This window comes from Schistocerca nitens, chromosome 1, assembly GCF_023898315.1.
Source record: "Schistocerca nitens isolate TAMUIC-IGC-003100 chromosome 1, iqSchNite1.1, whole genome shotgun sequence".
NCBI classification, from domain to species: Eukaryota; Metazoa; Arthropoda; class Insecta; order Orthoptera; family Acrididae; genus Schistocerca; species Schistocerca nitens.
Genome location: NC_064614.1, coordinates 1,201,843,491 through 1,201,859,922, shown reverse-complemented (window position 1 = coordinate 1,201,859,922; position 16,432 = coordinate 1,201,843,491). Strand labels below are relative to the sequence as shown.

Genomic DNA, 16,432 nt, shown 5'->3' with positions numbered 1-16,432 from the left:
AAATGTCTCACAACAACAACAAACTTGAAACTCCCAGTGTGGATGGTTTTCCCGCCCACTCCATAAAGAGATCTCAGTTGCACAGCCCAATTGATACATCTATTTCTGATGAATCACAGTAACAGAACAATGGTGATGCATCATAATGTCGTCATTATTATCAAGAGGAAAGTGGACACATTCAAGATGATAACCCCGTTCAATAACCAAGAGAATTTGGAGGAATCTGCTGTTGCTCGTAAGTCTATTAAAAGTTTACAGAATGGTATCCTGCTAATAGAGACAATGACATTCAGTCAAGTACCTAACTTACTGCACAGCACAAAACTTGAGGAATATTGTGTAGCAGTTGAAATGCGTAACACCCTCAATTACAGCAGAGGGAACATACCAAGTAGTGACCTTATGTATCTAGACCCCAATGAATTTTTGGCAGAATGACAAAGCAAAAGTATAATTAATGTGAGAAACATGTTGAAACAAGTGGGTGGTGAATCAGAAAAAACATGTTTTCATATTCACCTCTACTTCATCTGCAGCATCTTTGAACCTGTCCGTATGTCTTCAGTCTGATGCACTGCTTTCAGTGCCAGAGATTTGGACACCCTGTTCCTACATTCAAAGGGAAGTCAACCTGTGGAGGATGTGGTTGAAGACGCTCATGATCCAGACTGACTGTGGACCCAACCATTTTATGTTAACTACTCCAATGCAGATGCATTGTAGGCAAAGGAATGTACTGTCTGTGTACAGCAACAGAAGATTCAGGTACTTCAGGACATCAAATGGTTACCAAACTTGGAGGGGGGAAAAAAAGGAAAAAGAAAAGAAAACTTCAAGGCTATGCAGCATCGAACATTCACAATCTCTTTCTCTACCATCTTGAAGCAATAAGTTTGTAAGTCTGATGCCTCAATGCAGACACCAGTATAGGTGCTAGAACATCTATGTCCATACAGCAGTGGCCAAGTCTGATGCTTTGAGGCAAAGTGCCAGTGCAAATGCTAGCACATCCATCTGTGATTGTAGATGCATCTCGAGGTGCTGCTACATTTATTCACTTGGCTAACCACAAGCATTGGATACAAAGGGAAAGCAAATGACTGCCTGCCCAAAAATGAAGTCTTGTCATGAGACATTGACATCTGTGTTTTAACCACACTCCTCACAGGAAGAGAAACCATTGAACTGGAAGACCAGACCAGACTATGTCAACACTTTAAACGTAGTGCTTCACTAACATTTGACAGGAAAGAATGTGTGATGGATCTGGAAATACATTTAGACAATCTACCAAGTCCATCTACTCCTCCTCCCAACATTTTTAACTCCCATCCTAGGCTACAGAATTTGGCAAGAGTTGAACACAATGGTTAAAATGACTCCCATCCTTCTGTGGAATGTGAACAGTTCTAGGACACATTCAGATGAACTAAAACTGCTAGTATAAGAAAAGCTTATATGTGTATGTTTTCAGGGAATGCTGTTAAGAGCCATGGGTAATCCTTTGTTACTATTATGTGGTATTCACAGCAAGGATAACCTGTGTGAACAATGAACCAAGCAAAGGGTGGTATAGCTGTGTTCATCAATGGAACATGTCACTACTTTCACATTCCCTCATCACTGAGCTACAAGGGGCTGCAGTAGCAGTATATATGCCATCTCGCCTTATAGTATGTTCTGTCAACCTACCACGACAGGAATCCCTTTACAGCATGGCACTAATCTCGTGCAAAATTTCCCCACCCATTCCTGTTACTTGGTGACATCAGTACATACCTGTGCCCCAGGGCCCTTTTTGCCCAAAGGTCTGGTAATTGAGAGGCTGCTAGTGGTAGAGGACATCTGTATACTTAATATTGGGGAAATGACATACTGCTGCACAGCCAATGGGTCATTCTCCATTATAAATCTCTACCTACATTCTTCTGCTCTCACAAATGCTGTTACATGGGAAGTGGCCAATGATTACACTTGTGATCACTTTCCTGTCTTGCTTCATGTAGCTATGACTGCAATGCTTTAACGGAGATCACCTAAGTGGATGTTGGCCTGAGTGAACTGGCTGAACATAGACAGAGACTGTAAAGTTTAGTGCATCAGTGTGTGGCCTGTCAAGATGATAATATCCCCTACCATGTCAGTGCACCTTTTGGCACTTCACCTGCCTAAAGATTTGAACATGCTCGCATAGATACTGTTCAACCAATACCACCATATGAAGGAAACACCTACTGTCTAAACTGCCATGGACCACTTCACCTTTTGGTTGGAAGTTTTTCCTGTGGTTGACATCACTGTTGAAACTATTGCAAACACTTTTTTAAATGGATGGATCACATGTTTTAGAGTGCCTCTGTGTATCACCACTGACCAAAGCAGGCTATCTACAAAATTCTCATTAATTTGTTTTGAGTCAGAGCATATGTACTGGCGTTGCACTATATAAATAGCTTTTGAAACAGAAAATTATTCTTTCCGAATGATATGAAGCAATTATTTGCAACAAAATGGTGACTTTGAAATACAATTTAAAGGGATCATTCACTCACATTGTGATATATTCCCAATAAGTGTATGATCGAATCCAAGAAGTTAAGTGAGTTTTGTAATGCTAAAAAAGTCATGTTGGCTTTATAATAATTTCTGTGCCTGAACTGTACAACTATTCATAGCATGATAACTATAGCATGGTAACTATAAAGGTAACAGGGTTTCATCTAGGTCTCTCTCTTCCAAAATTGGTGGAGTTGCTGCACAACCACTATGAATATGTGGAGAAAAATGCTGTCCTTGCAGCCACCTGTGTGCTGGTTTTCATTTTGTACTTACTGTGTGCATATCATCTCATAAGATAAGGGCATAGTGACTAATGCAGCTCAAAAGTAATTTATTATTTCTTTTATAAGATGGCTGCCAGTCCTCAATGGTAACCATTTTTCACATTACTAAAGTATTATGTGTAAAATTCAAACTAGTATTTTTCTGCCTTCCAGCTTCAGTACTGATTGTGCACATTTTTGTGCTATAGGCAGGCTTGGATGGTCTGATGTGATCAATTGGTGGAGGGGGAAGATAATTTTGCATAATGGGGGATGTGATTTAACTGGTGAAATACTGAGAAAAGTGCCTAATTTTTTGTCTCAAATTAGGAGGGTCATTTAGTAAGTAATGCCCCAAATTTATTTTTCTCAGAAATATTTATTGTTAAGAGTCAGAATTTTTCTTTGTAGTCTCCATCACATTCTATGGCCGTACGCCAACATTGTGGAAGAACATGTATTCCCTGCTGGTAAAATGTCTTGTCCTGTAGGCATAGCCATATTTTCACTGCATGACTAACACTCTCATCATCTTCAAAGTGTGTTTCCCCTAGAGAATCTTTAAGTGCCCCAAAGAGATGGAAGTCCGAGGGCACCAGGTCTGGACTGTAGGGTGGATGAGGCAATGACATTCAACCCAATGTGGCGATGTGTTCCCTGGTTCTCAGGCTTGTGTGGGTGTGCATTATCATGTTGGAGCAAGATTTCTGCTGGATTCTTGTCCGACAGAACATGTCGGAAATAGTTCTTGAGTTTACACAGAGTCTTCGCGTGTGCCAATGAATTGATGGTTGACCCTCTTGGCATCACATCCGCGAGAATGGCGCCATCACAATCCCAGAAGATTGTCACCTTGACTTTTCCAGCAGAGGGGGTTGTCTTGAATTTCTTCTTTTGTGGTGAATGAGGATGATACCACTCCATGGACTGCCTTTTTATTTGTGGTGCAAAGTGGTGCAACCAGCTTTTGTCCTGTGTAACAATCCATGACAGAAAGGCCTCTCCATTGGTTTCAAAATTCTCCAGCAATTCAGATGAAATGGCCGTTCTTTGAATCTTGTGGTCTGCTGTGAGCATTAATTGAACGAATTGTGAGCACCTCCTTGAATATCCGAGAGTCTCGATCATTGAAGACCCACTTCCAACGCTGACAACTGTAGAGCCAATTGTCGAGTTGTGATGCACCAATCGGCACAAATAATGGCATCCGCACGTTTCAGCATGTCTGGAGCAGTGGCTGCAACAGGTCGTCCCAAGCATGACTGATCTGTTTCTGCATTACCTGAGGCTACAACTTCCTTTACCCATCGCCCTACTGTAATCCTATCAACTGCAGCATCACCATATATTGCACACAAACATTAATGGATGTTCTTTATCGTTTCTTTTTCTGCATACAAGAATTCAATAAAAGCACGCTGCTTGTAACGTGAGTACTATGGGTCTGCCATCTGTCAGAATGATTTGAAACTTCACCAGCACCCAGAACAATCATCAAGTGTAAAGCACTAACAAGGACATTTGTCTGTGTATATTAATGGCTTTTTAAAAATTTGTGGGGCATTACTTATTGAAACAACCCTTGTACTTTTGACCCATTAAAGACAATTTTGAGGGCCATCCAGAAAGTAAATAAGTTTTTGCCATACCAAGATATTCTTTAATAATAATTCAGAGACTGAATATACATGTTTTGGCACATACTTTGTCTATTTTTCCACATTGTCACCTTTGACATTAAGGCACTAGTTGTACTTGGCATATGTCCTCTTCAAACAATATGTTTGCATGGCAATTCAACCAGGTCATGACAGCATCCTCCAGCTCTTCATCATTTGTGAAGCATTTACCTGGAAGGAGCTCCTTCAGTTTTGGAAAGGGGAAAAAGTCTGACGCTGCCATGTTGGGAGTGTAGGGAGGTCACTTGAACACGTCCCACCAGAATTTCTCATGCAGTAAGTCTTTCTCTGCCAGGCAGTATGCAGACTTGCATTATTGTGCAACAGAACAATTCCATTTGAAAGCTTGTCTTCTTGGTAGTTATGGATGGCGTGATGAAGACTTTCAAGGGTAGCACAGTATGCATCACTATTGAGTGTTGTGTTGCAGGCCATAAAATTGGCAAGTAGGACCACTTCACTTTCGCAGAATACAGACGCCATCAGCTTCTGAGATGATACAATCTGTTTGAACTTGCATGGCTTCTGTAATGGCTGAGAATGATGCCACTCCATATACTGCAGTGTATGTGGTGAACAGTCAGGCTGAGTGGATTATTGAGAGATTAAAGGATTTTTCAAAAGTTTTGTTTCAGTTCATTTTCGTTCATGTGGCCCTGGTACTGCATCTTATGGGGGAACAGTGGTTAGGACTGGGCTGGTGCAGCACTGGATGTTTGTAGATATGCACCTACCCACTCTTGGTTCACGTGGCTAGCATTCCTGGAGTGGCTACTGCTGAGCAGGGGATGCTATTGCAAAGATACTGCTGTATTGCAAAGATACTGCTGTCAGAGGGACACATTGAGGTGCCCCTCTTCCAATCAGAGGTCTAAACATGGTACCAAGGGGTTGCAGTGCAGGCTGGTGAGTGTGCACCTGTACCAAGGGGTCACTGTCTTGTTTATCAGCTCTTCTCTCAACCAGACATGTTTCCTAGTTTCTCTTCTTGGGCATCATCCTCTCAGTCTGGCTGCAGCAGCATCCTGTTGAAGCAGATCACATCACCTTTGTATCACCTAGCAGTAAGATTTGGAACCAATAAACTAGTAGTAACAGCAAGTTACCTGGTTATGGATTTTTCTTGAGAATTTCCCTGACAGACCCAGATGTGCCTACATCCCACCTCATCCTAACTTAGCTGTACCTGCACGGTCGCTTCATTGTGGAAATGTTAAGAAGAACCAATGATTCATCTGGTCAATGAATGTGTTGCCATCCTTTTGCAACACTTCAAGATCATTAATGCAGCACCCGTTCTTCTTGTTTTCAGATCATCCTCTGCATGTGTGGCACCCACCATGCACGGATTTTGTGGTACCCTAAGTGCACAATTGAATGAGACACTTTGTGACATTGTTCACATGTCTCTAATTGTGAATCAGGGTTTCTCTCTAATGATGTGATCCACCTTCTGTTTCAGCGCATCTGTGGTGATGATGGAGGGTTGGCCTGATCTCTCTTTGTTGTGATAAACTGTTCTCCCATTCTGAACCATTTCTTCCATTCTGAACCGTTATGGCTTGGAAATTGGCTGCATTCATTACACTTTAGTCATAAATGGTAACAAGTCTGGTGAATGTCACAGGGCCTAACATTTGCCCCCTGCTGAAAATGAATAACATATCACATATAAAAGTTGATGGGATTCACCATCAGCACAGCCACAGTCACAACTATCTCTGCACTTACAACGCGATGAGATCTAATTTACAACCACATGCGGCAGCTGATCGCGTCACACTGAACACCAGAAACCAGTGATTGGACAGTATGCAGAAGTGTTCTTTGCACTTTGGATGGCACTCATAACAGTCTATTTTCAAGCTGCTGTGGTACAGGCACCATTGTGCTGTGTCGACCCTGTTGGATGGTGGGGGAGCAGGTTGTCAGGTCAACTGTTCCAGTTGCCTCACTCTGATCATGTAGGTTCACTACCAGGGAGCAGGAGCAAATTCAGCAGTGTTCATATTGCAGCCAGACTCACTTACTGGTCTTGTGTAAAATACAGTGGTGTTTCAAATCCAAGTCCAGTAGACAGGGTGAATGTTGAACCCAAAGTCCTTGGTAATGGTACAGTGTATAAACAGCTCACTGTGGCTTGGGAGCTGTGTGTTCTTGCTGGACAGCCAGCTCAGATGGCAGTACTTTGCAGCCACTTGGTGAGTAGGTTGTGCTAACCTGCCCATCAGCAGCTTCTGGAGAAGGTGATGTCATCTGCTGAATGAACTCTGGCTTCCAACATTTGGCTGGCAGTGTCTTGTGACAGCAGTCACTAAGCGGGTCTGCGGCTGGTAGGGTCCTAGTTCGACCTTTGATGCAATTGGTGCCATATTGGGTACCATACAGCAAACAGTCACACTGAATTGTGTTGACTGAACTTGATCTCTATACCAGTGGGCGGTGACTGATTGATGATGCTTCTGCAGACCACACGGCGGTAGCCCACTCTACTGCAGCTGCTGACCTGATGATTTTTTATGGCTGACTAGGTGCTTTTTATATGTGTTGTGGCTCAGCATGTCTCACCTAGTTACCCTCTCATATTGTGAAAGTGGTGTGTCAGATTTTGGTAATGAAGCAGGTTGCCGAATGGGTGGTAGTACTGCAACAAACTGAGGCCAGATGAGGTGGCATAATGTTGAAACAGCTGCATGCAGAAATCTGCAGCAGTTATGTGGTCATTAGCAGGGGCTAATGAAACAAACAGCAATGTGCTCTCAGAACTTCATTAATAGCTGAGATGCATCCATTAACTTTGTTTTCTTTTATGGAACTATAGTGTTTGTTGCCATCACAGTAGCTGATCTTGATGTGACAAATTCATTAATATACTGGTAGCTTTCTTGTAGATTTAACAAAAAATCATGGAATAAAGTAGCATAGTTCCAATAATAAAAACAAAGTTAATTTCTGTATTTTGGTTATTAATGAAGTTTTAAGATTACATTTGCTGTTTGTATCATGAGCCCTTAGTCCCTGTTCATCCTAGGTGAAAACAGATTATAAATGTCTTCAATGTGACAAAAGTAATTTGAGATGAAAAAGTTAAGTGTCTCACCATGTATGAACAGTTATGATATATTTCTGTTTATTCCAAACAACCATGAATTAAGCAGAGCACAATAAATATTAGTGACAGTATCTCTTGTTCTCTGATTCACTCGATTTAGAATAATATAGGGTTGAATGCTACCAATTATTACTGTAAATACTTCCCCTTATCAATATTTTTCAAAATGTTACAATGCAGACAAGTACATCTGCTCATGAAGAAAGTTAAACCAGGCATTGTTTCAAACACAACTGGCCAAGCAATAAGTACACTGTTTACAGTTGAATGCCTCGTGACAAGCTTTGCCATACTATCATTCAAAATTCCACTATTAATGTAGTTTGATTTTACTGTATAATGTGAAGCAGGGGAAGGGAGCTAGAAATGTACATGTGTATCTCACTGTACCTCACCATTCCTTAAGGAAATGTATGTGGATTCAGCAGAATTTGACCTACACTGTAAATTTACAAAACAGTGTCTTTAAAATTGAAAACCTTGATTAGTTAGTATACCGTGTCCTGTTGAACCAACACAACTACAATTAAATACAGTATGATACAAGTTATGAGATGTGTGATCTAAAAGTAATGGGAGTTTTTGTTTTTCATAAAGAATCTTTATTTATTCATCAACATCAATTTTGTCCCCTTCAAAGCAATCCCTCCTCAGATGTAAAGCACTTGTGCCAGCGCTTTTTCCAATCTTGGAAGCACTTCAGGAACTTACTTTTCATTATAGTGTTAATCTCCTTCTCAATTCTGTTTTTGTCTCACCAGTGCTGGCAAAATGACATTTCTCATGGTTCTTTTCAGCTTCAGGAATATAAAGAAGTCACAGGGCACCATACCTGGCAAGTATGGTGTCTGAGGCAACATAATGGTTTTGTTTTTTGCCAAACAATCATGAATGAGCAGTGAGGTGTGAGTGGGAGTATTATTGTGATGCAATTTTGACAAGTGGTTTTGCCATAGTTGTGGTCATTTTCTTCATATTGTTTCAAGCAAACTGTGCATAACTTGCAGGTAGTATTCCTTATTGACTATTGACCATAAGGCAGGAACTCACAATGTACTATCCCATTGTAATCAAAGGAAACAGCGAGAAGAACCTTCACATGTATTCAAACTTGTCAAATTTTTTTCAGTCATGACTCTTCAGGCATTTTCCATTGAGACTATTGGGCCTTGATTTTGATGTCATGCCAGTATACTCATGTTTCATCACCTGTTATAACCTTCTTTGCAAGCTCTGTATCATTGTTGACTTCATACAGTAATTGCTGATCGAGGTCTACGTGACATCATTTGTGGCTGAAATTTAACTATTTCAGAACGAACTTTGCTACTACATGTTCCATGCCCAAAACATATGAAAAAATTGCTTGGCTTAAGCCAAAGGATATTCCAGCATCATCATGATGGTGATTTGGTAATTTTACCGAATTGTTTTCTTTGCTTCTCCCTCATTGTCATCAGTAACTGATGTCCTGGAGTGTCCATTGCGGTCATTGTCTTCAACTTCTTCTTGACCCTGTTTCAAATGTTATACCACTCATAAACCCTTTTCTTACTCGTAGTAGATTTGTCAAAAGCCACAGTCAACATTTTGAATGCGGTGCTGGGCTTTATTTCCTTTATGAAGCAAAATTTAATACAAAATCTTTGATCGATCTTTTGAAAAAGTTAAAGTTCACTAAGCACGTGAAAACATGTATAACCATTTTGACTGCCAACAATAAACTACATAATCCAAAATGCAAACATACATCAGGAACATATGTACTGAAAAGATAAAAACTTTTGAAAGATGGATGCGTAAAGTCTGCAAAATTAAAAAATTCCCATTACTTTTTGATCATATGTCATATATAGATATCTGTATATGCATTTCAGACACAGTGCTAATTACAATGAAATGAACACCCTTAGCTGCTTACAGGCGTTGACATACGTCAACGGGGACAGATGAAAATGTGTGCCCCGACCAGGACCCGAACCCGGGATGTCCTGCTTACATGGCAGACGCTCAATCTATCTGAGCCACTGAGGACACAGAGGATAGCGGGACCGCAGGGATTCATCTCTGGCACGCCTCCTGCGAACCCCACATTCTCAACGTATTGTCCCGCACTACATTCGTAGTGCCCCCACCCATTATACTCATTACTCGCGGCGCGTTGCCGATTCCCTTAAGAGTTCGGGCACTGTTTGTGCATTCGCACAGAAGAAGAAGAAGATGGTCAAGTGGCCGGTGAGCCTTAACTATATATATACTAAGATGGTATATGTACTAAGATGGATATATATACTAAGATGGTATACCATCGGTGACCACGCAGCTCGTTAGAATGAAAGTACAATGAAATGAACACCCTTAGCTGCTTACAGTATATATACAGTGCTAATTGTCGTTTTGGGCCAAGGGGTCTCCCTTAATTATTTTTACTTAGCTTTTCAGTGTGTTACTGATTTTAGCAAAACCTATGCTAAAGTAGAATAAATGGTAATTTATATAAAAGTGTACATCATAGAGGTAATATTTGAACCTTATTTATAGCGAATCTCATAGCTTCTCTTCGACAAAGTGATTATATATAAGAAAAAGAATATATACAAGAGAAACAATTTGGCTAATGGTTTTAAATGTGTGTGTGTGTGTGTGTGTGTGTGTGTGTGTGTGTGTGTGTTATACGAGAGAAACAATTTGTCTAATGGTTTTAAGTGTGTGTGTGTGGGGGGGGCGGGGGGTGTTTGTGTGTGTCATATGCTTTCTGTCAAAATGTTTATTAAAACATTGTGTAAAAATTCAAAGTAAATCAGTCTAGAACGTTTAGAGATATTTGGTAACAACATTTTTCCTCTACTCACCTGTCTTTCAACAACATCTTTGCCTCTGTACTTCCGCCTCGACTGACGTCTCTGCCCAAACTCTTTGCCTTTACAAATGTCTGCTTGTGTCTGTGTATGTGCTGATGGAAAATTATAATGTTTTTGCTCCCGGGATTGGAATGACTCCTTACCCGCTCCCTTAAAACCCACATCCTTTTGTCTTTCCCTCTCCTTCCCTCTTTCCTGATGAGGCAACAGTTTGTTGCGAAAGCTTGAATTTCGAGTGTATGTTTGTGTTTGTGTCTATCGACCTGCCAGCACTTTCGTTCGGTAAGTCACAGTTTATATATATATATATATATATATATATATATATATATATATATATATATAAATGTGGCTTACCGAACGAAAGTGCTGGCAGGTCGATAGATACACAAACATACACACGAAATTCAAGCTTTCGCAACAAACTGTTGCCTCATCAGGAAAGAGGGAAGGAGAGGGAAGGACGAAAGGATGTGGGTTTTAAGGGACAGGGTAAGGAGTCATTCCAATCCCGGGAGCGGAAAGACTTACCTTAGGGGGAAAAAAGGACAGGTATACATTCGCGCGCACACACACACACACACATATCCATCCGCACATACACAGACACAAGCAGACATTTGTAAAGGCAAAGAGTTTGGGCAGAGATGTCAGTCGAGGCGGAAGTACAGAGGCAAAGATGTTGTTGAAAGACAGGTGAGGTATGAGCGGCGGCAAATTGAAATTAGCGGAGATTGAGGCCTGGCGGATAACGGGAAGAGAGGATATACTGAAGGGCAAGTTCCCATCTCCGGAGTTCTGACAGGTTGGTGTTAGTGGGAAGTATCCAGATAACCCAGACGGTGTAACACTGTGCCAAGATGTGCTGGCCGTGCACCAAGGCATGTTTAGCCACAGGGTGATCCTCATTACCAACAAACACTGTCTTCCTGTGTCCATTCATGCGAATGGACAGTTTGTTGCTGGTCATTCCCGCATAGAAAGCTTCACAGTGTAGGCAGGTCAGTTGGTAAATCACGTGGGTGCTTTCACACGTGGCTCTGCCTTTGATCGTGTACGCCCTCCGGGTTACAGGACTGGAGTAGGTGGTGGTGGGAGGGTGCATGGGACAGGTTTTACACCGGGGGCGGTTACAAGGGTAGGAGCCAGAGGGTAGGGACGGTGGTTTGGGGATTTCATAGGGATGAACTAAGAGGTTACGAAGGTTAGGTGGATGGCGGAAAGACACTCTTGGTGGAGTGGGGACGATTTCATGAAGGGTGGATCTCATTTCAGGGCAGGATTTGAGGAAGTCGTATCCCTGCTGGAGAGCCACATTCAGAGTCTGATCCAGTCCCGGAAAGTATCCTGTCACAAGTGGGGCACTTTTGGGGTTCTTCTGTGGGAGGTTCTGGGTTTGAGGAGATGAGGAAGTGGCTCTGGTTATTTGCTTCTGTACCAGGTCGGGAGGGTAGTTGCGGGATGCGAAAGCTGTTTTCAGGTTGTTGGTGTAATGGTTCAGGGATTCCGGACTGGAGCAGATTCGTTTGCCATGAAGACCTAGGCTTTAGGGAAGGGACCGTTTGACGTGGAATGGGTGGCAGCTGTCATAATGGAGGTACTGTTGCTTGTTGGTGGGTTTTATGTGGACGGACATGTGCAGCTGGCCATTGGACAGGTGGAGGTCAACGTCAAGGAAAACACTCGCGCACACACACACATGTCCATCCACACATATACAGACACAAGCAGACATATTTTGTCTGCTTGTGAGATGTCTGCTTGTGTCTGTATATGTGTGGATGGACATGTGTGTGTGTGTGAGTGTATACCCGTCCTTTTTTCCCCCTAAGGTAAGTCTTTCCGCTCCCGGGATTGGAATGACTCCTTACCCTCTCCCTTAAAACCCACATCCTTTCGTCTTTCCCTCTCCTTCCCTCTTTCCTGATGAGGCAACAGTTTGTTGCGAAAGCTTGAATTTTGTGTGTGTGTTTGTGTTTGTTTGTATTAAAAATCTATAGCCTACTTCCAGCCAAATGTTTATTAGAATATGGTATGAAAGTAGTAAATCGGTCAAGAATCTTTCAGAACTTTTGGTAACAGAGTTAAACAACAGCTTGTCTTTACATGGTAGCATACACAAAGATAAATTTTGTTACAAAAGATGTTGTTTAACTTCCTTCATTTTGTAGATCTATCAAGTTCTACATTGTTCTCCTCAGCAGAAAGAAAACTGAAAGTGCTGGAACTCCTGGAAATTAATCCTAAATGTGCGGAGAACATTATTTTGCATTTTTTGACACCTTTTTAAAATTTTGTTCTGTTTCAATAACTGAAAATCACAACTCAGAGAACTGAGCATTAAACTCTTTTATAGTTAATGCTTTTGTTGTCTATTTCTAATGTTTTCTTCATTTATTCATTTAGAGTGAAGTTGAGCAATTGGACAAAGACCTCCAAGAATCAGCAAAGAATATAGTTGAGAAAGGAGAAGAACTAGTGAAAGCTAGGAAAGTTGAAAGTAACATTGCGGCAGCCATAGAAAATCTCTCTCTGTGCCTGCCTGTTTTAAGTGCATATTCAGAACTCCAAAAGAAAATGAAGGAGAAGAGGTAAGTGCTTTAAAATAACATGTAAGAAGCAGTTTGTGAATGAAGACATTTTTAATTGAAATGGAAAGCTGATAATGGAGTGAATTTGTCACTGGTTTGCTGCTGGCTGTTAATTACTACACACATATTTTTGTGCCTTTTGCTGTTTTCATCTGCCTGAAGTAAAATAGATATTCTAGAAATTTCATGCAAGGATTACTTGTGTGTGTGTGTGTGTGTGTGAGAGAGAGAGAGAGAGAGAGAGTGAGTGTGAGTGTGAGAGTGTGTGTGAGTCTGAGTCCCACACAGGCACAACAAAAAGAGTGCTATACAATTTAGTTTTTGCCCAGAAGGCCTTGTTCTGAAGTAACAAAACACACACAAGCACAACATTCACACACATGGCCACTATCTTTGGCCACTGTTTTCTGCTTCAGTAGAACAGCTAAATCAAAAATGAAAAATCCAGAATGGAAGAATGATAGTATTATGAAAAGGATAGACTGCTACTCATCATGTAGGGGAGATTTTTAGTTACAGACAGGCACAACAATAAGACTGGTATAAATGTGAGCTTTCGGCCAAAAGGCCTTCTCATAATGTATAAAGCAAACACACACACACACACACACACACACACACACATTGATGCAAGCACAACCCACACACATGACCTCTGTTGCTGGCCACTGAGGCTTTCCTCGGTCACCAGTGACAGTGGTTTTGTGTGTGTGTGTGTGTGTGTGTGTGTGTGTGTGTGTGTGTGTGTGTGTGTGTGTATTTTACTTCATGAAAAGGCCTTTTGGCTGAAGGCTCACATGTATAACAGTCTCCTGGTTGTGTCTGTCTCTGACTCAACGTTTCCTCTGTATAGTAAGTAGCACTCTGTCCTTTTCATAATATGGTCAGAAGAAATCCATTTGGTTGAAAGCTAAAATGTATAGCAGTCCTTTCGTTATGTCTATCTGTGACTCAGTATCTCCTTTATACAGTGTTGATAATTGTTGACGAAGGTACGAGCCTACGGTCTAAGTTCCCAAATATGTGAGTTGATCAAAGACTTCTTAAGTAATAGAACCCAGTATGTGGTCCTTGATGGCGAGTATTCATCAAAGACAAGGATATCATCAGGAGTGCCCAAGGGAAGTGTGGTAGGACCACTTTTATTATTTTTATACATAGATGGCCTGATGAACAGGGTCAGCAGCAATTTATGGCTGTTGGCTGCTGATGCTTTGTTGTACAAGAAGGTGTCATCATTGAGTGACTTTAGGAATATACAAGATGACTTAGACAAAAGTTCTATTTGGTTTGATGAATGACAGCTTGCTGTAAATGTAGAAAAATCTAAGTTAATGCTGATGACTAGGAAAAATAGCCCTGTAACATTTGAATACAACATTAGTATGGTACAGCTTGACAATCACTTTGATTAAATATATATGTGTAACATTGCAAAGCAGTATGAAATGGAATGAGCACATCAGGTTGGTTGTAGGAAAGGTGAATGCTCGATTTAATTTTATTTGGAGAATTTTCGGAAAGTGTAGTTTATCCGTAAAGTAGACAGCGTATAGAATGCTAGTGCGACCCATTCTTCGGTGCTGCTTGAGTGTATGGGATCCCCACCAGGTCAGATTAAAGCAAGACATCAAAGCATTTCAGAGACAAGCTACTAAATTTGTTACTGATAGGTTCGATCAGCACACAAGTATTACGCAGATGCTTTGTGAACTCAAATGGGAATACTCTTTGTGCAATGCACTGTTGCGGAAATTTAGAAAACTGACATTTGAGGCCAACTGCAGAACGATTCAACTGTTGACAATGTACGTTTTGCATAAGGGCCATGAATCTTGTACGAAGGCTTTTAGACAATCATTTTTTGCTCGCTTTATTTGTGAGTGGAACAGGAGAGGAAATAACTAGTAGTGGTACTAGGTACCCTCTGCTGTGCACCATATGGTGGTTTGCGGAGTACTTATGTAGATATAGCAATCTATCTTTTTCATTATATTGTTGTTATTCCATCCTGGACTTTTCATTGTTCAATGATCTACACACATATAGATATTTAATTGAAGTAAGCAAAATTGTCCGCAACTCAAAGGTTGGTTTCAACACTACAGTGCTTTACTAGCCGTGGTTGTGTTGCTGGTGGTACGCCATTCCCATCCTTCAACCTTTGAACCGCCTTAGCCAGTCATTATGATGGGACTCCAAATTAAGGTGCAATTTTGCACTTTGCACAGTAACAAATCAATGTCAGTAGTGAAAGAAGAGATGAGTGACACAAAATTCATGGGTTCTTGTTCTGGGATCAAACCCTGGACATTTTGACTTGTAATTTGGTAAATACCAACTGTACCATACAGATATTTAATTAATAGAAGTTGTATGATAACTTCCAAACCAGTAAAGTATGGAGAACTATTCACTAAAGAAGCCATTTTAATTGATGAAACAATAGAAATATTATTGAAATATCTTTAATTAATGTTTTTTTTCTTTGTTCCATTGTCAAAGAAACAGCATTGGCCCTATGGTATTGGTAATAAAAGTATATACTTCCAAATTATGCTTTAACAACATTGAATATACTATAGTAACAAGTGGCTTCCATAGTAGAATAAGAAAGGGAAGGAAGTTTTGTAATCGTAACTTAGATTGAAAACACAGTTTTTTTTAGTAGTGTAGATTGTGCCCTTGTAGTATGAAGGACTAAATTGCTTACTGTGGAGAAATGTCATCAGCAAACATCATACAAAGGTGTGCAAAACTTAAGGACAAAAGTAACTTTCAAATTATCTGTCACTGCCAAGTAACATAACTTGGGGGGGGGGGGGGGGGGAAACTTATACTGTATAATAAAAAGATAATTAAAAAAAAGTGCAACGAGCCAAAGAAGAATTCCACTTTTATTGAAAGATAATAATTACGCTGAAGTGCTGGCCAAGGTGGCCGAGCGGTTCTAGGCGCTACAGTCTGGAACCGCGCGACCGCTACGGTCGCAGGTTCGAATCCTGCCTCGGGCATGGATGTGTGTTATGTCCCTAGGTTGGTTAGGTTTAAGTAGTTCTAAGTTCTAGGGGACTGATGACCTCAGAAGTTAAGTCCCATAGTGCTCAGAGCCATTTGAACCATTTTACGCAGAAGTCTACCATGATTTATGAAGGTCCCTTGGACATTAAAAAGGTGGGACATTGTTCTTAATGGGGAAATGCAGCCTCAGACAGCAGTTCCTGCTTTGCACCATGTTCCCATGCTGGCCACGTGGTTGGTAAGGAGTTCTTGTTGCAGGGAGTTCCATTCTTCCACCAGTGCAGTTAACAACTTGTGGATGGTCATTGGTGCATGTTGTTTTTTTTAAGAATATGGGGTTACA

At 41.0% G+C, this 16,432-nt stretch overlaps 1 protein-coding gene across 3 annotated transcripts in view; it reads left to right on the top strand.

Moving 5' to 3' along the window:
* LOC126201088 (exocyst complex component 6B) overlaps window positions 1-16,432 on the top strand; it is a 155,271-nt gene that overhangs the window by 24,800 nt on the left and 114,039 nt on the right. For all 3 annotated transcript variants that reach the window (XM_049936762.1, XM_049936760.1, XM_049936761.1), the window contains exon 3: window positions 12,884-13,068. In XM_049936762.1, coding sequence (XP_049792719.1) covers window positions 12,884-13,068 — 185 coding nt within the window. The remainder of the gene's footprint in view (window positions 1-12,883; window positions 13,069-16,432) is intronic.